The 25622-nt window shown below is 39.3% G+C and overlaps 1 protein-coding gene across 1 annotated transcript in view; it reads left to right on the top strand.

The window, feature by feature from the left end:
* Positions 1-25622, top strand: part of RYR2 (ryanodine receptor 2) — a 646972-nt gene that overhangs the window by 503986 nt on the left and 117364 nt on the right. Inside the window, exons 66-73 of the mRNA XM_089777369.1 lie at positions 2278-2359; positions 6331-6461; positions 7537-7857; positions 8737-8977; positions 9818-9905; positions 15915-16007; positions 19194-19364; positions 21204-21263. Of these exons, the coding sequence (XP_089633495.1) occupies positions 2278-2359; positions 6331-6461; positions 7537-7857; positions 8737-8977; positions 9818-9905; positions 15915-16007; positions 19194-19364; positions 21204-21263 (1187 nt within the window). The remainder of the gene's footprint in view (positions 1-2277; positions 2360-6330; positions 6462-7536; positions 7858-8736; positions 8978-9817; positions 9906-15914; positions 16008-19193; positions 19365-21203; positions 21264-25622) is intronic.

Raw genomic sequence — 25622 nt, forward strand, 5'->3', positions numbered from 1 at the left:
GATACATTTTGAGAGTGTTTAATTCAGATATGACAGTTATTAGCTTTGAAAGAGACTCTCTGAAGGAGCTCTTCAGTGGTCAGAGTTAGTGCGTCAGCCTAGCCAATCAAAAATATCTGCCTCTGTCTCTTACAGTGTTAGGGATAGAAAAGCCATCACTACTGAATTTATGAACCCATCCCCTGAGCAGAATAAAAACTGTTTGGGTGAATGAATCAAATTTTCTCAAGCACATTATTTATACTACTATAATGGCTGACTTGGATATTTAACAGAACTGAAAGCAGTTTGAGCTGAAGAGCTATAACTGGGATCGTAACTGTCTCGGAATGTCTCTTGACAGGACACAATGAGGGACATATAGCACAGAGACTAGTTATGTAATTCTTTTGAACTAGTGGGTTATGTAGTTCTTATGGACAGAATATGCTTAATCTGACTGAGGCCCACATCTGCTCAGCTCTTGGACCAGCTCCCACTTACGTGATGCACACCATCTTGTCCCACCCCAGAGGCTAAACAGAAGACTCCAGAATAAAAATCATGACTCTCTACTGCTGGAACTAAATAATATTCTCTGTAGGAGGGAATTGTAACTAGAGCTGGTTGGAAAATTTCCAGTGAAACAGAGTTTTGTCAGAAAATGCTGGTTAATTGAACATGAAATATAATATGAAAGTGAATTGGATTGAGTGAACTGGAGGGGCTCTGGTCAACTTTTTCTCCCAAATTTGATCAATTCAGGATTTTACAGCCCCACACAGAAAAACACTGTTGGTCTTCACAATGCATAATATGATGGTTGTTACTTCTAAAACAAATAGCGAAGAGAAGTTGTTGTGGGGATCAGGTGATCGTTTTGGTTTAGTTCTCTTTCCTGACTAATGAATACATCCTTTAGATGCTAATTACCTATACTTTTGTCTAAACATGAGATAAGATCTTTAAGTATAATTTACAAAATCAAAAATCTGTTCAACTAGAAGTATTTTTCTACTGTTGTATAGTTTACTAAGCATAATATGCTATTAAATTGGTTAGTTCCCTAATTTTATATGCATTCATTATCTCTTTCACACACGCATGCTCTCTCTCTCGTTCTCACTCACTCACCCCCTTTTTTTTGGAAAGGGAAATTGTACCTCTCTAATCTATTAAAGTTCTTTGAAGGGGTCAACAAATGTGAGGACAATGGGGATCCAGTGGGTACAGTGTACTTAGATTTTCAGATAGCCTTTTTCAAGATTCCTCATCAAAAGCTCTTAAGTAAAGTAAGCTGTCAGAGAATAAGAGGGAAAGATAGGAAACAGTGGATAAGAATATATGGTCAGTTTTCAGAATGGAGAAAGGTTTCCCCCAGAAGTCTATTCTGGGACTATTTCTATTCATAAATGTTCATAAATGATCTGGAAATGAGATGGCAAAATTTGCAGGTGATACAAAACCATCTCAAGACAGTTAAATCCAAAGAAGACTGTGAGGAGCTACAAGTGGATTTCACAAAACTGGATAACTGGCCAACAAAATGGCAGATGAAATTTCATGCTGATAAATGCAAAGTAATACACATTGGAAAACATCCCAACTATTCATATCAAATGATGGACTTATCCTAATCTAAACCCCATCAATGGCTATTAGCCAGGATGGGTAGGGATAGTGTCCCTAGCCTCTGTTCGCCAAAAGCTGGAAATGAATAACAGGAAATCGATCACTTGGTGATTATCAATTTTATTAATTCCCTCCAGGACACCTGGTATTGACCACTGACATAAGAAAGGATATCAGCCTAGATGGATCTTTGGTCTGACCCAGTATGGCTGTTCTTATGTTCTGATTTTCCTTTTTCCCATTTAAGGTAGACATTCACTGTGAGAATTCCCTGTTTTTTAAGCACTGTTAGAAAAGATTCACTACACCATATTGCATAGATTATTTCTATGACTGTGCATTATCCTATCAAGGATGATGTGCATTGTTAGCAGAAAAAGAGAGTACTAATGACACATTAAATAGGATATTGTTCTCAGGGTATGGTTTCTATTGAATTAGGTGGATACTTTGCATAAGAAGCAATTGCAGCATTTAGCCATAGGTCTACTTTTTTGTATTTACATAGATTTCTACAGGCAGTGTTTGGCAGCTTGAACTCATTAGTGTGCAGATTGTCAAGTCAAATATAATTAGATTGTCTATGTAATTTAAAGCCACTATGTAGAACTAAAATGGAATTTTTAAATTCTTTTCCTTTTCCTTTTTTCTGCCCTTTTCCCTCAGTGGACGATGTTCAAGTCTCTTGTTACAGAATATTGGCCAGTTTGTACTCTCTAGGAACCAGTAAGAGTATCTATGTGGAGCGGTAAGATCAAAAATCACTTACATTACCATAATTTTCTTATGTACACTAAGTCATATAAGTAGACATCACATGCGTTCTTTGCTAGAAAGTAGTTTTCCATGGTGGAAGTTTTAATAATGAAAAAGAGTGTGGAGAGAATTTTCAAGGCATGTGAGGGGGAGCCGAGGAGCATAGGGAGAGGAATCAAGTACCCCTTAATAGAAAAGAGAGTTGTGATAAGCAGAATACTAGATTCATTATAATACATTGTAAGCATTCACATTATAATAGAGTAACACTGAAAAGGTCCTTCATTCTAAATTATGATATTTTTTGCTCGAATTGGAACTGCAGAATCTGACTTTTTATATATACTTAAAAACAGTATTAATTGCAAGGGGAAGTTAGAGAATCTGAGTTCCAGAAGGGGGAATCACACATTTTCATTACAAGTATTGTTTTAATTGTGCCTTGTAGACTGATTAACTGTACTCTACTCCATGGGTATCTCTCATTTATCTCTGTTAATGACTTGATATAAAAAATTCTCTTTCTTCTACAGAAACTTGGTGTTTTCATACTTTGTAAATAAAATGATAGCTATTCATTTTGCAACTTCACTCTAACCCCTTCAGAATTACAGAATTTTGTCATTCATGATTCTGTTAACAAATCAAATGAAAAAATCATAATGCATCAACATTTTTGCATTTTTATTTCAAGTAGAGAGATATCTGAGTTATGAAATTCAAGACTGAGGCATGGGTACGATCTGAATGGACTCAAAAGTCACTGTTGAAAATAATCAGTGATGCTGCAGAATTAGTCAAATAAGCCATAAAACAATACAGAAAAAACTTTACTCGTAACCTTTTTGTACTTGTATTGCACTTTAATCAACACACTAACTGAACCTTACAGCATCTTGCAACATCCCACTTAGTTTAATTATCTACAGTCTACAGAGGGGGAAAATTGAAAAATGGGGGAAACAAAGTGATATGCTCAAGGTCACAGCAAATCAGTAGTGGATTCAGCATAGCACAGAGAGTGTAACAGTCACTTCTCTGGGTGGGTGTCTGTTCCTCTGCCTGTTCTATTAATAGTTGTACCTTGCATATTGGACTGAGCGCTTAATGTTTCAACAGGTCAGTGTAAGTTACATTGTTTTCAACAATTAAAATGCTGACATTCTTTACAGTCGCTGAGCTGTGTAAACTTGTTTCTTCTACAGATCACTGCATCCTGGTAAAAGGGCTTTAATTTGCATTCTGACAAATACTATTTCTTGTTAGCCCTTTTAGCATGCAAATTCTTGTACTCTTATCAAAAGGCCATTATTATCCAATAAGAGTGGAAGAATTTGTAACTCTAGAAAAAGATGCATAATCACTGTACTCCAAATAGCTACTGCCTCCAGAATTGCTATCTACGTAGAATACTATGTTTACAACAAACATGGCCACGTCAGCCTTTGACCATATCCTGGCATGTCACCCCATCTAATTACAAATAGAATTAGTTTTAAAAGTAATTATTCTCTCATGAGAAATAAAAATATATGCAATTTTACATGCATGCTCTGCAAATTGAATACATTTTCATGTATTTATCTTGTATGAATATATATATTGACTCTTAGAAGAGCTATTGTGAAAATGGCTTCTTTCATCTATTGGGGCATGTCTACACAGCTGGATTAAGCTATGCAACTTCAGCTATGCCAATTGTGTAGCTTAAGTCAAAATAGCTTATTTCGGCTTTTGGCAATCTCTACACAGCAGGAAGTCTGAGAGACAGCACTCTTCCTTTGACTTCCATTTCTCCTCGTAAAATAAGGGTTACAGGAGTCAGAGAAAGAAGTCCTCCAGCTCGTCATTATTTTTACATTATGTCAAAATAACTGCATGTAGTGTAAAAGTGGCGAGCAGACCAAAAAAGTACTTGGAAGAAGCATTTTCAGAGAACCAGCATGGATTTAGATCAAGAAAAAGTACCATCAGTAAGAACACATCTACATAGCAGTAGCTGATGTTATTCTGAAATAACATAGTCCACGTCTACACTACAAGAAGTTATTTTGACATAATGCATGCATCTGACGAAGTGGGTCTTTGCCCACGAAAGCTTATGCTCCAACACTTCAGTTAGTCTGTAAGGTGCCACAGGACTCCTCGCCACTTTTGCAGATTCAGACTAACACGGTACCCCTCTGATACTTGACTGCATGTAGTGTAGACACGGACTATGTTATTTTGGAATAATGTCAGTTATTCCAAAATAACACTGCTGTGTAGACATACACTTAGGCTGTGTCTACATTGGCACCCTTTTCCAGAAAAGGGATGCTAATGAGACACTTCGGAATTGCAAATGCCGCGGGGGATTTAAAAATCCCCCACGGCATTTGCATGAACATGGCTGCCGCTTTTTTCCGGCTCAGGGTTTTGCCGGAGAAAAGCGCCAGTCTAGACGGGATCTTGCGGAAAATAAAGCCTTTTCTGGAAAATCCCTTATTCCTACTTTCAAGATCCCGTCTAGACTGGCGCTTTTCTCCGGCAAAACCCCGAGATGGAAAAAAGTGGCAGCCATGTTCATGCAAATGCCGCGGGGGATATTTAAATCCCCTGTGGCATTTGCAATTCCGACTGGTCTCATTAGCATCCCTTTTCTGGAAAAGGGTGCCTATGTAGACACAGCCTTAAAGTTCACAATCACTAATACATACAGAGACAGAAATCAGGGGTGAGGGGGAGAATAGTTATGAGAGTGGAGTTAGATATGATGGAGTCAAAAGCTGAAGTTCCTGTTGTTGTTTTTTTTATTATTATGGATGAGAATTCAATGTCAGTCTGTTACAACAGAAACTCCAGGCTCCTCCTTTCTCCTGGAGGAAGGCAGGATTTTGATCAAACTGCTGAATTTCTGTGACTTTCTCCAAGTGCCTCCAACTTCACCGGTTTTTCTGATCTCCTAGTGTATGATGCAGTCCAAAAAGTAATTAGAAATGGCTCTTGATATTAAGCCATCAGTATGTAGAGTTGCCCATAAACTTGAATTGTGTTTTGGCAGTTATGTTCTACAATAACATTTACTTGCCTGTAGGGTCTAATGTGTCGCTTTATGTATTCCCTACATAGGAAAACTGATAGCCATGAAGATTTTTTTTTCAATGTTAACTATCAATTTTCCCACAACAACATACTCTCTACATTTTTATAGGGCACTGTCTTTTGGTTTTAAGATGTTTCTTTGCCTCCTTATGATGGAATTATTTTTTCCTGTCACTGAGACAAGCCACATAGAAGAGCTTGAGGTTCCAAAGTTGAGGGGAGGCATGTCTCAGATAGCATAGTAAAACATTTTCCTTTATATCAGGAATCAGACTGGGGTGGGAAAACAGAGCAAAAGCTTTAGTATGGTTAAAACTTGGGGGTGTATCTCAATAATTCAGTAATAAAATTTCCTCTCTATGTCAGACTTTGATTTTTGGGCAAATTCAGGAGATGGTTATCACTGTAACTCATAAAAAGAGAAATGCCATCCAGTTATAGATATAATGATGGTAACATTTGGCCTCTTGATTCATCAGTCGATTCAATAGCTTTCTCCCAGTTGGAGAGACTGGTTTTAGTCAGTATTATCAGAAATTCAGAGGAAAATAATAGGATTACTACTATTAGTGCTAGTATGCTACTGCTGTGTTTTTCTTGTATGCTCATTGTTAGCTATCGGCAAGTAAGTAGGCCCACCTTTGACATTTTATATATAATATTTTATTTGTATTAGTGCCAGAAGGTTGCTGTACTCTGATCTCTGTTAACTGGATTGTTCTGTTACTGTGTAAGTAGTTATAATCGTGCCTCAGAATCTCTCTTTGAGAAGCTTATAGTTTATAATAAAAGTAAGGATGATATTAAACTAACCCTGAATATAGTTAATCAGAAAAGATATATGTATATATATAACAATGAGCATTTGTGAATTCACAGGCAGCGCTCATCTTTAGGAGAATGTCTGGCTGCTTTTGCTGGTGCCTTCCCTGTGGCCTTTTTGGAAACTTATCTGAACAAACATAACACCTACTCTGTCTACAACACCAAGTCTGCAAGAGACAGAGCAGGTACCTTCCGAAACTTCCATGCAGGCTTTTTAATATCTGAATTTCACAATTCAAGACAGTTGTGGTTATTTACTCACTGCATGCTTACATTCATTTTCTATTCCAATTCATTTATTGATATGTTTATATTCATTTTCTGGAATGGTAGGTTACATCGTGCAAAACTCAACGTTTTTCATTCCTTTTTGAGCTGCCCAGTGTTGCAACTAAAGATATTGTTCTTATTTCTTTGGAATTAACTTGCCAAAGTAGTTCCGTCTCATTTAGACCCTGTTTATACATTGCAAAATGGAAGGAATTTGTAATTTCAGAAGCTATTTGTATTTTATATAATAAGAAGCTTTGTATAAGGTTTATTTTGTATGGCAAAAACAAGTAGAGATTGTAATACTGCCCACTGCGATGTAATAAAAAGGTTTATATCTCTAATTTTCAGTCTCAATTTTTAGCTCTATCTCTGGAACTTACCTGGATTGTTAATTAGGACTGAATATTTTGCAACCTTGTATGCCCTTGACAAATTAATAGTGTGACATAAATTGTTTGCTTTATTTTAAGTGTGGGAAATACTACAACAAAGGCAAATCAAAGTAATTCAACATTGGTACAGTTAGAGACTTCACATAAGTTCCATTCTGTAAAAATAACCCCTTCAGCGGCCAATTTTATTAAAATACACCCGGGGCATTAAGGCTTTCCCTATAGGAGATATTTTAGAAGTCCTATTGATTAACTTGTCTTATTTTAAATTGCAATGTGTGAAATTCAAAAACTAGAAATCTGTGTTTCATAGTGGTAGGATGTAACTTTATTTTGTTATTTCTCATTCTGAATATGATACACACCAAAAATATTGCAGAAATGAAAAGCAGTATGCTATTGTATTGAGGCTGATGTATAAATCTCTACTCTGTTCCATAAAAAACACTCTTTCTCTTTTTGACTAAATCTTTTTCAGCCAGATGGACATGTTGTGAATGAGGAAAAAATAAAAGTAGAATGGAAAAACATTTGGATATAAAGGTTTTATATGTGTTTTCTCTTTGTGACACATCTCATTTTTATTATTTCCTAGCTCTTAATTTGCCAATCAGTGTAGAAGAGGTTTGTCCAAAAATTCCTTCCCTGGAGAAGTTAATGGAAGAAATTGTGGAATTGGCAGAGTCTGGTATTCGTTATACACAAATGCCACATGTAATGGAAGTGGTACTACCTATGCTGTGTAGCTACATGTCACACTGGTGGGAACATGGGCCAGAAAACAACCCTGACAAGGCTGAAATGTGCTGCACGGCTTTGACCTCAGAGCACATGAACACTCTGTTGGGCAACATACTGAAAATCATCTATAACAACCTGGGTATTGATGAGGGAGCCTGGATGAAGAGATTAGCAGGTAAGATTTGAAGAAATGAATACTCTGAGTCTGATTCTTCTCTCACTTCCATCAGTTCACATTGACGTCAATGGCTTTACTCAATATTCACCCCTCTTGAATTTGGAAGATTATCCAGTCCATGTTTTACAGCCACTCCATGCCTGGAGCCCCATTTTGATAATAACTGAAAAACAACATAGGCGAACATGGTTCCTGTCCCAAACTATTTACACTCTATATGATATGTATTGTTACCTAAACAAACACTGGATAAACACTTCCTCAGGATTATCTTTTTGATGAATGGATTCACAGAAAATGTGCCCCAGGATACTTTAAGTGGCTGAATGATGGATGCCTCTCCAACATTTTCAGAGGCTTGTTTAGTTTGAGCGATCCCAAAAGTTCACCTAGGTATTCATCGCTTATCCAGGCTTGTGCAAAGGCAAAATGGGTCTGTAAATTACTAATGCAAGCTCCCAAATGAGATTTCCAGTACTTCCTCCTTGCATCCAAAGCCAAAAAATATGTTATGTAAAAGAAGAGCTAGGCTCAAGAATGATTTGTTCCCCATTTACATTGCAATACAACATTTAGGTCACTTGTGAAACTTCCTTTTTTGGATGCAAAATGCTAGAGTATATAGAACACAAGTTTCATGATATTAAATGTTTCGTGTGGTATTACCTAGTTTGAATCCCTGTTTTCAAAGTAATACAATGAATTTGGGATGAAATCTTGGCCCCTCTGAAGTCAGTGAAGAGCTCCCAGTGATTTTAAATGGAACCAGGATTTCAACTGATTTCTTTAAAATAAAATACAGGAGAGAAAAGGGACAGGTTTTGTATTACACTTTGTGGTCAGGTGTTTATTATAATATTGATATGCCTTAATTAGTGTTTTCCCAGCCTATCATAAGCAAAGTGAAGCCTCAGCTCTTGAAGACCCACTTCCTGCCACTGATGGATAAGCTGAAGAAAAAAACAGCAATGGTTGTATCAGAAGAAGACCATCTAAGAGCAGAAGGCAGAGGTGACATGTCTGAGGCTGAACTACTTATCCTAGATGAGTTTACCACTTTGGCACGGGACCTCTATGCCTTCTATCCTTTATTGATTAGATTTGTGGACTATAACAGGTATGTGGAAAGGAACAATTTGGTGAATCATTTCAAAATCTAGTTTAATTTCTTGATACTTCATCTTGGCTATGTCCATACCCACAGCTTTTTGCGCAAGTACGGCCGTTCTTGCGCAAGAATCTGCAGAGCGTCCACACTGCCCGCCCACGCTTGCGCAAGGAAATTTTCAGTACGGCGTGGTAAGAGAGGGCTCCTTTCACAAGAATTATGCTCTTTTTTAACAGGTGTAAGCCCTCTTGCACAGGAGCTCTTGCACAAGAGGGCAGTGTGGACGCTCGGCAGGGATTTCTTGTGCAAGAGAGCCCTATGGCTAAAATGGCCATCAGAGCTTTCTTGCGCAAGAGAGCGCCCACACTGCAATGGCAGCTCTTGCACAAAAGCACGGCGTGCACATGGCAGTGTGGATGTTTTCTTGCGCAAGACTTCTTGCACAAGATGTTCTTGTGCAAGAAGCTGCCAGTGTAGACATAGCCCTTGTGTCTTGATTATGTTCTGAACAGAATTTAAATAACCTTTTTTCACACAACTCATTTTAAAGTGAAATTGCCTGTGCAGACTTATTGCAATTTTATGGGAGTATTTTGGAAAAAAATCACAAAATATAATTTTCTCTTGCATTTTACCTAGCATTATTGGAAAACAATATCCAGATCCTGAAGTAGGGCATCAAAAGGCCATTCTAACATAAATGAAAACACACACGCATCATTCTGCTTTTTTTCCTGGTGATGTCATGCCAAAAATTGGATTTCAAAGTGAAATATTAAAATTGCATTATCCAAACCAGAAAGGATTGTCAGCAAGATTTTTTTTTTCCTTCTTGTTGTGTAATTTCAGGGCAAAATGGCTGAAAGAGCCCAACCCGGAAGCAGAGGAACTGTTCCGCATGGTGGCCGAGGTATTCGTTTACTGGTCAAAATCCCACGTAAGTGAATTCTTATAGTTTGTTTTAATGTGGTTTCCTTGAGAAATGGATCAGATATTTAATTATAAGCAATGTCTATCCCTTGAGAAGGAGGGACATTTGGTGCATTGTCTCCTGCCCAGGTAAATTTCCTTTTTCTTTTTTTTGTTAACAGTATTCTGTTTTCATTAACAATACGATACAAAAAGGATAGATATAGTGCAATGCAATATTGCTCTCCTGATGCAATAGCCAAACAGTAAATCCATTCTATTAGATCACATATCTGGATGCGTCATTCAAGCAAAAAAGTTTATGGGGAACCATCATAGGATAATTTGTAATAATTTCTAGAATGAGGGTGTAAAGTCCATTTAACGACCTAACTTGAGGTTTCTTTTTGCAGTGTTCCATAGTAGATTCAAGTAGTTTATCCTCCTTGCTTATAAATTAGCATTGATACTTTTTTTTCTGGCTGTGAGAATGGATCATACCTTCTCTGTTGAGGCTGTCTTTAACATCTCCCCATTAATCACATGAGAGTGCTTCATCATGGGGAGTTTGCTAACCTCTTTTTCTTGGAAGATGCTAAACATGTCATCCCTTGAGAGTCGTGAGGCCTACAAGTAGTCCTAATTTGGGTCTCCAGTTTGCTGCTAGTAGTAATGATCGAGTTTGTGGTCAGGAAGGTGTTTATGAATGTTAATTTCCTACCACTTGTGGAGTTCTGTGAATTTGAAGAAAAACAGAGCTGTCTTGTAGTTCTATTACTTATACATATTTCTTCACAAGAACTCACGTTTCTTTCATAAAGTTCCTGAACTGTTGCCATTACTGAGTTCTTGCCACTAACTGTATATTTTTAATTGTTTCCTCCTATACTCCCTGCTCTGAATGTGTAGCTAATCAATTTGTTTAAATTGATATAACTCGCCACAGAATTGTAAAAGCTGCTGATCACAGCTGGGTAAACAGGCTCTTTCAAACTACAGGCAGTCCCCGGGTTACATGGATCCGACTTACATCGGATCCCTACTTACAAACGGGGTGAGGCAACCCCACACTAGCTGCGCCCCTGCCCCAGCAGACCGCCGAGATGCGCCGCGGTCCCACCATCCGCGTCCTCCGCGGCAAGAAAAGCCACTCCACGTCTCCCTGGTCTGCAGGACTGAGGGAAGTGAGGTGTGGGAGAATAAAACTGAGCTCTGGAGAAATGTTTGGCTAGAGTTTCCCCTACAATATGTACCAGTTCCGACTTACATACAAATTCAACTTAAGAACAAACCTATAGTCCCTAACTTGTACGTAACCCGGGGACTGCCTGTATAAGCATGATTATGATATGTTTGTAATAAGAGTCCTCCATGAGACTGTCAGTCTTGAAATCTAGAAGTTCTTTGAAAAGAGTGTGTGTAACTTTATTTCCAGTGACTTAATGCTACATTGCAAATTGCTGTTTCTTTAACAGAATTGAAAGGAAAGTGTTTTTCACTTACTTTGCCATTTTAGTAGTTGCTCTCCAGGAGAAAGCATCTCATTGAAGTCAATGGGAGGTCTATGCACAGAGCAGACAAACTCTGTGGCTACGTCTACACTGGCCCCTTCTTCGGAAGTAGGAATAAGAGATCCTCCGGAAAAGGGCTTTATTCCGGAGGATCGCGCCAGTCTAGACGCTTTTTTCCGGCTTTTCCCCAAGCCAGAAAAAGCGGCGGCCATGTTTATTTAAATCCCACGGGGGATATTTAAATCCCCCGCGGATTTCCCTATTCCCAAGTTCAAAATTAGCATGCCCCTTCCGAAGAAGGGGCCAGTGTAGACGTAGCCTGTATATTTTACATTAAGGTTATACTCTGCAGAGTAACTGTAAAAGACATCCTGGCATTCCACATTAGTCTCTTGAGTATGTTCGCACAGCAGCTAAACATATGTGGCTGGCCCATACTAGCTGAGCTGGGCTTGCAGGGTTCAGGTTGTGGGGTTGTTTAATTGCTGTGTAGGTGTTTGGGCTCAAGCTAGAGGAAGGAGTCCCAGAGCTCAGTCTGCAGTTGGAGCAGGAACATCTACACTGCAATTAAACAGCCCTGCAGCCCAAGCTGTGTGAATCTAAGTCAGCTGGCACACGCTCTTCATGGCTGTCTAACTGAAGCAGAAACATACCCTTGGGGACTTCCAACTGAGATTTGCTAAACTGCAAGTTAGGAGCATTCCTCTTAATGCCATTCTTGAAACACTCAGCCTGCTTTTCTTCCCCCTTAGCTTATACACAAGCAACAAAGACAGCACATTAAGAATTAAGCTATGAACTTCAGTGATGATATGTGACTCAGAAAAGAATGCAGCTCACTATGGCTATACTGCAGGCTTCTTGCGCAAGAACTTTTTGCAGAAAAGATCGTCCACAAAAAGTTTTTGTGCAAGAGCACGTCCACACTTCCATGTGCTTTTGTGCAAGAGATGTGCTTTTGTGCAAGAGAGTTTCCACACTGCCCTGGACACTCTTGTGCAAGAAAGCTTTGATGGCCATTCACAGAATGGCTATCAGAGAACCTGTGCTTTTTCCGATAGGGGTTTATTGCGCAAGAAGCCCCTGATGTCCGTCCACACAAGAGCAAGAGCTCTTGCGCAAAAAGGCTTATTCCTTGTAGAAAGAGGAATAACTCTTGCGCAGAAAGCCCTGTCTTCTGACAATCTACTATACTTTTTTTTGTGCAAAAACATGCTTGTAGTGTGGATGCGCCGTGAGTTTTTGCACAAAAGCAGCCATTTTTGCACAAAAACTCTGCAGTGTAGACATATCCTAAGTGTGCAAGAGTAAAAAGCAGTATAAGCATGATTAAACTTACAGACTCATTTGAGTGCTTTGCTTGATCAGAATTGTAGATTGTGATACTTAATGATGCTTTCTGTAGAAAAACCTAAGACAGATTTACCAGCGTGATAATATCTAGGCAATTATTTTTAATCTAATTGTGATGCTCTTTGCATTTTATTCCATTTCACTATGTAAATGTGAGGAAACAATCATCTATCTAATATAATTCATATTTGAAATTGACACTGGGTAAGTTTACGCTTTATTGTAACCTGTCAGAGTTTTCAAATGTAAAGAGTTTTGATAGAGTTTAGAAAATTTGTTTGCCTGCAGGTAAGCAGTGGAGTATAGCAAAGTCATTGCCATCAGTAATTGATTTTATGCCTTGGAGGTTTGCATCGAAGTTTAGCTAGGTTAGCTTGTTATTTTATTATGTGGAAAATCATTTAAGGTCTGAAAACTGAAGAACATATTTTGTAAACTTTTTATTTTCAACTACAATATTTGATATAAAATAAAAATAGCTAAGAAAAGGTATGTCATTTTGTTGTAGTATTTTAGACCACCTAATCAAGACTACATGATTATTTTTAATATGGACACTTTCTAATATTTGAATTCAAGATCTGAGTAATTACTAGAATTGGTTGGAAAATTTTCAGTGTAAACATTTTTGTTGGAAAATGCCAATTTGTAAGAAAGAAACAGAGTTTTTACGAACGTGTGTGTTCTGAATCAGGAACGGAAGGGACTTGAACCTAGGCGTCACATATCTCAGGCTTGTGCCCATGGGTGGTGAGTTGTATGGGCTCGTGGTGCCTAGGCTCCACCAATATTTGGAGCTGGAGGGACCCCCCCTCGTGCGTCCTCCCACCCCGGTCCCAAAGCATCTCTCCCTCGGTCCCAGCCCCGTCCCGTCCCTGCTGTGCACAACCTCTGTTGAGCTCCCCCTTGCCGGCTGCTGCTGCCATGAGCAGCCTGCTCAAACCGATGGACAGGAAGACACCCGGGCGTGACGTAACGTCACTGCCCGGGATTTAAAAACTACTGGGAGAAAACTAGGGGAAGGGCTGGGAGAGGAAGGGGCTTGTGCGGAGGAGGAAGGGAGAGGGGAAAGAAAGGGGAAGGCACCAAAGGGACAGGGTAGAGGAGAGACAAATGCCAGGGGGCCAAGTGCAGACAATGAGGAAAAAGGCAGGAGGGGAGGTGTCAGTGGGAGGGGGACAAGGTGTTGCTGGAAGGGGAAAGGGTAAGGGCTTTGAGGGCTGGAGGAGGAGGTGCTGGGAGAAGGCTTGAAAGAAGGGGTGGGCATAGGGAAGGCCAGGATGGAGCAAGTCATGTGTAAGGGAACAGGGGCATGAGGGAAACGGGGGCAGAGGATGGTGAAGGGGTGGGCATCAGGGAAAAAGAGGGCAAAGGGCGCGGGAGCAGTGAGGGAAGGGGAAGGCATCAGGAGAGTGCAGGAGTAAGAGAAGGTGCAGGTGCCAGGGAATTCTGGGGGTAAGGCAGAACGGCAGACACCTGCAGTTGAGGGACCACCACCAGAGGAGAGAGGCAGGGCAGGTGTGTAGAGGGAGGTGTTAGGAGAGGGGATGAAGAGGGGTAGCTCACATGATCAGAGTAGGGCTACTGGAGGAGTGGGCACAAGGGGGAGAGAAGGGCTGGTGGAGGGGGCCAGGTCTCAGGTGAGCTGAGGGCAGTGAGAAGGACAGAAGTCAGGACAGCAGAGGAGAGTGAGGAGTTGGGGGGCAGCAGGCACCAGGGGAGCTGATGGAACAAGGGAAGGAGACATGGTAGCAGAGAGAAAAGGTAAAGGTTTAAAAATATTTATTAATAACTTGGGTGCCACAGTGGCACATCCAAAGAAGCCACATGAACTCAGTACTGGTGCAAAACACAAAATTCATTTTGCTTATGGGGGGAAACTCTTAGCCTATGTCTACACTGGCGGTTTCTTGCACAAGAGTTCTTGTGCATGAAGTCTTGCGCAAGAGCACGTTCACACTGCCATGTGCGAGCTGTGCTTTTGCACAAGAGCATCTATGGCAGTGTGGACACTCTCTTGCCCAAGAAAGTTCCGATGGCCATTTTAGCCATAGAGGTTTCTTTTTTAATTGGCTAGCCATTCACAGTCTTTGTTTAATCCTGAGCTGATGGTGTCAAATTTGCCGATGAACTTCAGCTCAGCAGTTTCTCTCTGAAGTCTGGTCCTGAAGTTTTTTTGCTGCAGGATGGCTACCTTTACATTTCTGCACTCAGGTTATATATTTTACTAATAATCCAACTTCTTTTAGGTAGGATGTCTTATTGGCAATAATAGAAAGTGTTCAGTTTTCTAAAATTCCTTAATCCTGTTTATCTGCTGCCTCTCTATCAACTAATACCTGTACAGGAGATTACAAGAAAAAGTGGCTTCCTTAAACCTTCTTCCAAAGTTACACTAGTTCAGCCAGAATTAAAGTCGTATGGTTTATATGACTCATCATCAATTGCTAACACAGCTTGAATTTCAAATATCCATAATGGGCTCTTTGTTCACAATGAAAAACGCATTAAAAATCACCAAAAAAACAGCTTTTGTCAATTCAAGAAACTGGTAATTACATTCTTATTTGCAAATGTGAAAAGGGGCAAATTCAATGGATCAGGTTATTGAAATACTACTGTTTGCTCATCAGATGTAAATGTTCATATTATGTTGGAAATAATATTCCTGTAGTTGCTAGAGAAAAGTATTAACATTAAAACTCACTTCAGATATACAAATACTCGCTTCATTTATAAAAATTGAGTTACATTACACAGTCATATTTTTCTGTACAACAGTAGTTTCTGAACAGCTTTCTACATGCTAGGGCTAAAATTTCAAGTGTATCTTTTGATATCATTAATGGTTCTTTGCCTTATTTCTCTTTTCCCTAATAGCTTTTCAAAAATGCATCAAACCCTTCCAAAAATAAAAATACATCTCTTTCATATCAGAGGATGTCTCTGTAGATCCACTTTAGGTTCAGAGTGCATACAAATCTGAGTTTTTTTGTGATGTAAATAATGCCAGAATTGAGCATATTCTTGAGTATCCATTCAAAATGTAGAGACTGTAACTTTGTGGAATCTACAGAATTCCAGTGAACTCATATTTATTATTTAAAACGTGCCCAGACAGAGTTCTCACTTGTAATAAGTGCTTTTAACTCATTTTCTGTGTAATATTTCAGAATTTCAAAAGGGAAGAGCAGAATTTTGTGGTACAGAATGAAATCAACAACATGTCTTTCCTTATTAGTGACACCAAATCCAAGATGTCGAAGGTACGATAAGCTGAAAAGTTTAAATTTTGTTATCCTGTCTTGCTGTCCCTCTTCTTAGCATTTTAATTATGTAGGTTGTAATAGCAGGTCTCCACATTTATAGCCCCTTAAATTCAATGCTCCTGTGAACTTTAAAGATCCATTTTAGATGGAACTTCTAGTAGTGCTGAAGATGCACTCCGGTGCTGCTTCTTCTTTTGGCTAGGGAGGATGGAAATACCAGGGGTGCTTAAAGGCCATGTGATTATTATATCACTAGCTGTATATATCACAGTAGTTCATCCATGTTCTTTACTGGTGTTGGACCTAAGTCTTAATTGTTTTGCACTCCAACATCCCATGGAAGTTACCAGGAGTTCTAGATAGGCAAACAATGCAGGATCCGGCTTTTGGTGCATGATGGGATGCAGTTGTGCCTATTACAATAGGTAAAGTGTGTGCATGTGGTTTCTATTTCTAGAATTATTCCCCACTATAATTACAGGAAATATGTGTAGTTACCAGTATTAAGGTAAGAGAGCAGGCATTTCAGCTGGTTATAGCTTGGAGCAGCCAGACTTGGTGGCGGTGAAAAGAGAGAGAGAGATTTAGAAAGATGATATAATGCCACCTTACCTTTCCCAACCCTTGATTCCTGTGCTGAGCAGAACTCAGTAAGACACTTTGGCCCTAGCATAAAGGATATATAATCTCTCATCCTTAAAGGCATAAGCAAATCACTAACTACAGAGGGATCAGGAAAATCAACTCTCATTGCAGGGATAAAGATGTTTCAGGGGCCAGTCCAAATTAGTGGAATGAACTTTCACAAACATCACAACTTTGTGGTCCAAGTGCAAGGTTCTCCACATTGATGTGGTCCTCAATAATAAACATGCATAGCACTGTAGACACAAAATATTTAACACCCTCCCCCATAATATTCCCGAGAGAGAAAAAATGGGGAAGACAAAAAGAGAGTAATATATGACATGCTAGTCACATGTCTTAATGCAGTTCTGCCAGGCACCAAAATATTAGAGTGAGCAGGGCTACATAAGAATCTGACTATAAAATAGAAACAATTTTTCTTAACTTTTCATTTACTTCCTCTTTGCTCCCTGTAGGTTTTTACATAATTATCCTTTCCTGGGATTCTAGTATCTTTTGTTCAAGCCTCTAATATTTTCCAGCATTAGAAATAGGACACAGTCGTAAATGCACCATTAGTCTAATCCAATATAGCCATTTGTGTGGTCCTGTGTTCCTATTCCCCTTAGTGATCTTCTCTCCTCACTCAATAAAATGTCCAAATGCCTTGTCTTCTGTGGAGAAATGTTGATATGTATACCTTGGTATCCTCTATCACTTCTACATCACAGCAAGAGTGTTACAAGAAGGAGGAGGAAGAATTATTCTTAATCTCTGAGAATAGGACAAGAAGCAATGGACTTAAATTACAGCAAGAGAGGTTTAGGTTGGACATTAAGAAAAATTTCCTGTCAGGGTAGTTAAGCATTGGAATAAATTGCTTAGGGAGGTTGTGAAATCTATTACTGGAGATTTTTTAGAGTAATTTAGACAAACATCATTCAGAGATGGTCTAGACAATACTTAGTCCTGCTATGAGTGCAGGTAGCTGAATTAGATGACCTCTCATTGTCCCTTCCAGACTTATGATTCCATGTATATCTACTTTCTTGGGTCAATCAGGTCTTCTCTGAAACACAGTCAATATATTTTAAAACCCAGTTCCTGTTTCCAGGATATTTTATGTATATTGTCTTCTTTTCTCCCATTCTCAGTATGTGTTAATGACCCTTAATTAATAAGGTAGAAATATTAGATTGTTATTGCCAAATTGTGAAGCATAACTCTGCAGTTTTATCATGTATTTTATAGGTTTTTTTTGTTTAGTTTATAACAGTGTATGTCTACCAGTTATCCCAGAAATTGTGTCAAATTCTAATCACAGTGTCAGAAGTTTCTAAATGTAACAGCATACTCTGAATACGTGAAACTGGATGCATAGCTCTTTGTTTTCCACCCTGATTCAGACAAGGCATTATTATGATGAAACAGTATGTTTTGTTCTCCATTTCCTTTTTAGTCACTAAAATAAGTGTCACTTCAAAGGGTACTTTTTTTTTTAAAAAAAAAGCTGCATATCAACTAGTAAACATTGAATTTAATTAATCAAGTTGTATTTTTCACATATATAGCCAAATATTTCATACAATAGCTTATTTTTCACTCATTGGCTTCTTTGTTATGTATTCCTTTATGTTTGTTTGTTTCTTCAAACAGAAGAATACTATTGAGTGCAGTCTTTTGAAATGCATATGATTATTTGAAATTCCAGACAGCTAAACAATCCAGCTTCTATGACCTACTAATTGCACATATTTTTGTCATTTTCTACATTGCAAAATTGCATCAAATAAAAGCCAATCACAGCTCTACTTTTTGAGTTATAATTAAAATAATACTCAGCATTTTATATAACACTTTACATATTCGAGCCATGAAATGAATGTTAATGAATTTATTTTGAAAACACACCAACAGCGAAGGCCAAATTCTGGTCTCCGTTATGCTGATATAAGTCCATTGAGACAGACTGTAAACTGGTGGCAGTACTGGCACTGGAATATCTTGATTATTAATACAATATTCAGTCCAGAAGACAATGCTGTGTTTTTTGAAGAAATGTGCTTATGATTTTTAGTGTTCCATTCAGAAAATTCTGCTGCAAATACTCTGTTTCCCATGGTTCCATCTAGTACTTTGGTTATTTTCACCCTCTTTTCAGCCAGAACTATGGTGATTCCCCTACAAAAGCTAAGGGAGGTTAAACAGCAACAAACTCAGAGAAGGCAGGACTCAGAGACTGGAACTTGAAGAAAGACATAAAAGAACTATTGCTAAGTGTATCTCTTGAAGAACAGCATCCAGTCATATATAGGAAGAGAAATGTGTGTGTGTAATCAAATCAAAAGACATGTTGTGGAAAGTATTCATGTTTATACAGGTTTGGGGTGAAACACAAGGCAGTGTGGCATAATGAGCAATACCATTGATGAAAATGGAGCTAGATAGGTGGTAATGAAATTGTCAGAACTAGAGAACCGCAGAAAGATATAAATTAAAATGTCAGTGCAGATGTAAATATTTAATAATAGCGGGTTTATTTGCTATATGCCCTAGGCAGCTGTTTCTGACCAGGAGAGAAAGAAAATGAAACGAAAGGGAGACCGGTATTCTGTGCAGACATCTCTCATTGTTGCAGCACTGAAAAGATTGCTACCTATTGGTCTAAATATTTGTGCACCTGGGGACCAAGAGTTAATTGCACTGGCCAAAACCAGATTCAGCATGGTAGGTACTCCTCATGTGTTTTTTTCCCCCCTTAGCTCTGGGACAGTGGAAAAATGGCATCACATTATTCCTCTAACAGAGTCCTGTGAGATTGCCATGCTTTTTCCTGCTGTAATCCCCTTTACCCTCAATAATTGAGCCCTGTTCCTATTGAGACTTTTGATTGATCACAGTGGGGTTGACTCAGGCCCTAGTGATCATGCTTAAAAGAACTAGCAGAATTGATAGGTAAGACATGTGAGAGATTTTCAAACCTTTTGGGGGGCAGGGGAGAGACTGAGTGTTTTTGCAACCCTGCAGACAAAACAGTAAGATTTTTTTATTAGAACTAAATGCAGAGAATTGAAATCTGTTCAGTCTTTAATTTTTTTATTATTATTTTGATATTGATTTGTGGACATAATCCCAGCAATAGCACACCTCTTCATTTTATTTTGATTTGCTGAAAATACATCTTCTGGATAATTTCCTTTGTGTACGTGCATTTTTTTCTAACTATGCTTTAGGGGCAAAGATTAAACTACTTTTTTTGGTTAAATTATAATACAGTTATCTTACTTGATTTTTTTCATGAAAGATTGCTAGTAATAGATATTAAACTTTGTTTAATTAGATATTTGGGAAACATGACTGATTCCCAAATACACCACTACTTTCACTTGTGACCACTCCTTATTGATTACATAGTTTTATATTAGCCTGGAGGTTTCACTGCCGTACAGATGGTACTTCTAGGGATGATTCCACAGTCAAGTAGTTTTGTTTGGCAAGTATAATCATAGTTTAGCGAAACTGCTGCACTTTGATATCATGGAAGCATACATAACCTTCAGACAGCTGTTAAAAAATAACAAGTTTTTGATGAGGGAGAAGGAAACAATTCTGAGAAGACCTTCCTCCTCTGTTTAGTGGTGAGTGGGCAACAAAGAGTTCTCTACATTACCATTCATTATACTGATTTTTTTCCAGTCTGTATTTAAGATGGCGATTTTAATGCAGTTTACTGTGTAATGGGCTTAATGATGACAGATGGATATAAATGTAACTGAAGATATAAATGGTGGCTCTCTAGGGTTAGACAGCTAGAATGTATTTAGCCATGCTGAGATATTTAAGAGGTAGGCCCCAGGAGCCTTACTTCAGTTCCACTTGGTGTCAGGTCCAGACACAAGCCTAGCGTTTCCATTACTGGTGGGTAAGAATAAAGAGAGGGAGGGGACCCATGTGGACAGTGGTGATAGATGCCTTAAAGAGAGTAAGGACAAGGACGGTCCAAAACCTCTCTTTCCTCCACACTGACATGAACAGTTGGGTCTGCACAGATGCAAAGAGAGCACACATCTGAGAGAGGATGTATATAGGGTCTACCTTATGCTCTTGTTTTCCAAATACATGCAGTTATTGTATCTGTGTCCAGCACAATATGTATGCATCTCCCTGTAAGCCACTGCCTACATTAGAGAAGAGTAGAAGTCATAATCTTGCCCAGTGTTTGAACAGCATGTCATCAAAATACTACTTTACATTTATATAGGGCTTTCCGTCTGAGGATATTCTGAGTACTTGATGTGAATAATACTTAACCCCCACTTTATGCCCACTGGATAGGCTGATGTAGTTATCCCCAGGGTACAGTTTGTTGGTTAACCTGAGGTACATAGTAGCTGTCAGCTCCCTCAGGCAGCACAATTGAGTACTGACCCCTGTCTTAATCCCTAGAGAATATTTCTTCACAGAATGTGCACAGCCTAGTTTATCCCCATTTAACACAATGTAATTGCTTTATTTAAATGCATACTCTGTATGATGTATGTGATACAATGTATTTTTCCTTCACAGAAAGACACTGAGGATGAAGTTAGGGATATTATCCACAGCAATCTGCATCTGCAGAGCAAGGTAATTTAAAGCCAATATTTAAGTACGCTCTTTTTCTTTTTTCATAAAACAAATAGGAACCATTCAGTTGTTCAAGACCAGTCAATGTGTATTTGGAATACCCTTTTTCTAGACTGTCAAGCCTCTTGGCTTTATTAGATGTTGCCTACATGTTACTCCTTTCTTATGCACCCAGCAATCCGTCTGGTTTGCTCAAAAAGACTATTTGCAAATGTTTTGCCAGAAATTCAGATTAGTTGGCCACTGATATGTTTATATTAACAGTATGTATCTGGTATTTAATAGTGCAGGGCCTTCTAGGGTGAATCACTTATTTCATCACGTTGACTCCTTAAATCAATAGGTGTGTACCCTTTTTTTATGGACTCCTTTGGAAGTAATAAGCTCAGTCTTCAGCCTCCAAAGCCCCACTGCCTTAAACGATATTTACAGAATGTAGAACAGTGTTTCTTAAACTTTTTAAGACAGAGGAACACAAACAATTTTTTTATGAGGAACACCAAGGATTTTTTTTTGTTGACAAAAAAAAAAAAGTGGGAGGAAGGGTCAGGAGGACAGTTATTGGGGGGGAGGGGGAGGTTGCCTTTCCCTTTAAGGGCGGCCATTTTGAATTCTGTTGTTCTCCATAGCACACCTCCGACTGCCTCGTGCCACGGAACACAGTTTAAGAAACACTAGTTTAGAATGATGTGATATGCTCAGAGTGAATAGCAATGCAACAATTAAGATTGAAAAAGCTCCTCTGTTTGTAAGCTGCCATTCAGTAATGGGGCCAGAATCTGCAGTATGCTGAGGCCTCTTCATGTCCTTCGAGGTATAAAGAGGAGCCAGCCCTTTTGGAATACTCACAGTATAAAGGAGTTCTCCGACTGGTAAAGAGTTGCTGTAATGATACCACGCTGTCCCTGCTTTGCAGCCCTTGGAATAGAGGGTGTCGAGCACATTGGACTCTAGTTATTATTGGCCTAATAAAAACTGTTGAAGGGTTTATAGTATTAACTTAGGCACACAGAGAGAGAGAGAGAGAGAGTATTTGGCACATTTGTGGAGTGATTGGAATAAATTTTTAAAAGTTTGTAAGTGGCTTAGGATCCAGAATCCCACTTTCAAAAGTGATTTAGGCACTTAAGAAAAGAAGTCAAGAGCCCAGAGATTTGGTAGACTAAGTCTCATTTTTTAAATAATTTTGGCTCAGTGACAATCAGTGAAATATAGGAGTTTATGTACCAAAGTCATGTAAGAGGCTTGTCTTATTGAAAGCCTATGGACTTGAGCACTTAAATTGATAAGATGCTTTTGAAAATAGGATTTAGGCTCCTAGATCATTTAAGTGAGTTTGAAATTACCTTAAATCTTCTTTATAATATTTCTTACTTTGTTAGTTGTAGTTAGTTTAGTATGCAAGTGTGTAATGATGTATGATTATATGGATGTTGGGAATATTGTGATTCTCACAACACTAAGGTGTCTATCTTAGAATGATTTAAAAACAAACAAAATGTTTAAGGTCCAATATCTTGTTGATCCTCTAGGACTAGACAATGAAGCTTATATAACTTGATACAGGAGATTCCCAATTTCCCCAGAGGGAGCAGTACCTTATTCTATACCAGAAAGTGCCTTAGCTATTGACCTTTTAAGATATGGAAAAGCTATTTAACTCTAAAGAGCAAAGAGGAGTATGCATTCTAATAAGGCAATGAAAAAAGGGAGCTGTGGAGATCTTTAGTAATCTCATGCAAAATGGCTGTTAAATGACCAGGCAGATGTCAAATTATTGTGTTTATTGCCTAATTTCATGCATAAAATTGAGCAGTGTTTTTTTCCTTAACGAGAAAAGGTATTTCTGTCCTGATACTATCATACCATATAGCCTGTCGTTCTGTTACTTCCCCAGTTCTAAATGGTGTTCATTTCATGCTTATTTCTACCTCTGTCTGCCATTTCAAGTAGTTTTTGTGTTTAATTTCCAATTCATTTCTTCCGAGTTGCATTCTTTATGCCCCTGTTAAGATGTTTGCATTCATTACTGCTTCTCTGACGTAAGATCATAACACTTACTAATACCTTCACTTTGTTAGCAAAGGCACACTAACAGACTAGAATGTATTAAATATAGGGCCTGATCTGGAAGGGTGGTATAATGCCTTTGATTCAGAAGAGGGTTCGCCCTGGAACCTGCCGTATCTAATCACCGGCGGATTTTACAGATTCCAATAAACACAGACTCACTTACAAATTTAACAGAAATATATTGTAAAACACAATAGGTGAAACACGACAGTCAATAAAAATGAATCAATACTGAACAACTCCAGCCCTTCTCCCTCCGATATAACAGGTGATAGCAAAGATAAAACCATAGGTTAACGGTGGAATACTGTACTCAGTCAGAAGTCCGATGGCACAGGAACAGGTGCTCAGGACCTTCTACCCTGTGGCTATGGACAACCATAGGGGAGGAACTCTGAGGAGTCCTTAGGCATGTAAACCTCAGTGATGTTAGAGCAGGTGAGTTGGTAAGGTAAACAAACAGTCTGTCTTTGCTTGATCCTTACCTTCGCGATGGGAAACAAAGCTGCTCGGTAATCACGAAGCTGTTCCGGTACTGCAGATGGCCTTCACCACAATAAGCAGATCTCGCTTCATGCGGTTGATGTCCAATGATATGGGACGCAGATAGCTATGGACTCACTGTGCTGGGCAGTTGCCACAACAGTGGATCCAAGCACCGTGATGGTGGCAGTGGGATGAAAGTCTGTTTGTAACTTGAGATGGTCCCGGCCTTTGCCAAAGCTCCCAGGTAGCAAACGACTCTCCTCCGTGGTGTGATGAAGAACTACCAACCCGATCCTTTCAGAAATCAGTGTATTTATGAGTTCAAAGGCGGGAAAACAACTAGAGTCCTGTGTGTAGAAAAGTAGAATGATGTGTGCAAAGTCTACGTGCCTTATGCAGATTTCCGTGGCATGTGCACATAATTGGTGCCATGCTCATAACCACGGTGCTGTGTGCAAAGGTGTTTTGGCCACAAAGTCTCTGTCACTCATGACGGGTTCCATTTTGAATTCCCTTTTAAAACCCTGACTCCATTTTGATGTTACCAACTACCGTATTTTAGTGAATATAACCCGTGGGTTATATTCGTTTTTACAAACCCCATACCCCCCTGCGGGGTATACTCGGGTGCAGGGTACACAAGATTTTATTTACTCACCTGGTGATGAGTGCTCCCCCACTGCACAGCCGCCAGCGTCCGGGTGGGGAAGCGCTCATCTCCCAGTTCCTGTGCAGGAGCGCTCCTCCTGCCCCCTCTTGCTGCTGCGCAGGAACTGGGAGATAAGTGCTCCCCTGCCTGGAAGCTAGAGGCTGCACAGCCACAGGAAGGGGCGGGAGGAGCGCTCATCTCCCGGTTCCTGTGCAGCCGCAGGAAGAGGCAGGGGAGCACTCTTGTGAAGGAACCGGGAGATGAGCGCTTCCCCGCCCGGAGGCTGGAGGCTGGCGTCTGCGGAGCCGCAGGAAGGGGCGGGGGAGCACTCTCATTCCCCTGCCCGGAGGTTGTGCTGCTGTGCGGGAACCAGGCGGGGTGAGTGCTCCCCCATCCGGAGGGTGGCTAATTCCCCCCGACCCCGACCCATAGAAGCCCCCCACTTTGAAAAAAAGTCTTGTATTCCCTGCGGGTTATACTCGTGCATGGGCTATACAAGATTTTTTTTACTCAAACTGCAAAAACCGTGGGGTATATTTGGGTGCGGGGGATATATGGGTGTGGGGTATATTCGCTAAAATATGGTATGCCTTAACAACCTCAGCCTATGATTTCACTCAGGAAACTTCCTTTGCTTAGACTAAAGTCTGCTGCTGTTCAGTATACTGTGTCCTCTACTTAAAACTCATTGGAAGAAAATGATTTCTTGATTTCTCCTATTAATGAAATCCAGGCTTGTCCTGGTGATAAAGGAGAGAATAACCTCATTGAATCTAAAGTAAAAGAGTGGATATTCCATTGACAAACTCTTCAGTGACATGTATTTTTTTCCCATTTGTAAATGGTTTCCAGGAGGAAGAGGGAAATACATAATATTTGCTCACCAAAGCTAATGAAGTTTATTCTAAATCAATATGCATCTCTCATCACTAGAAGCTATATTTTCAAACTGTTCCTTTAAGCTGCACATAAAAAAGTGTACTTACAATTGTAACTTCAAATTAAATACAACATAACCCTGAATTTCAAAACTTGTTCTCCTTAAGCACTTGTGTCTCACAGCCTTAAAGAACTTTCTTTTTGGAACCAATAAACACTGTCACATTTTAAAAAGAATATTTACTGTAAAAGCAAAGATTCCTTTGCATTAA

This window comes from Pelodiscus sinensis, chromosome 3, assembly GCF_052426305.1.
Source record: "Pelodiscus sinensis isolate ZL-2025 chromosome 3, ASM5242630v1, whole genome shotgun sequence".
In the NCBI taxonomy this organism is placed as follows: domain Eukaryota; kingdom Metazoa; phylum Chordata; order Testudines; family Trionychidae; genus Pelodiscus; species Pelodiscus sinensis.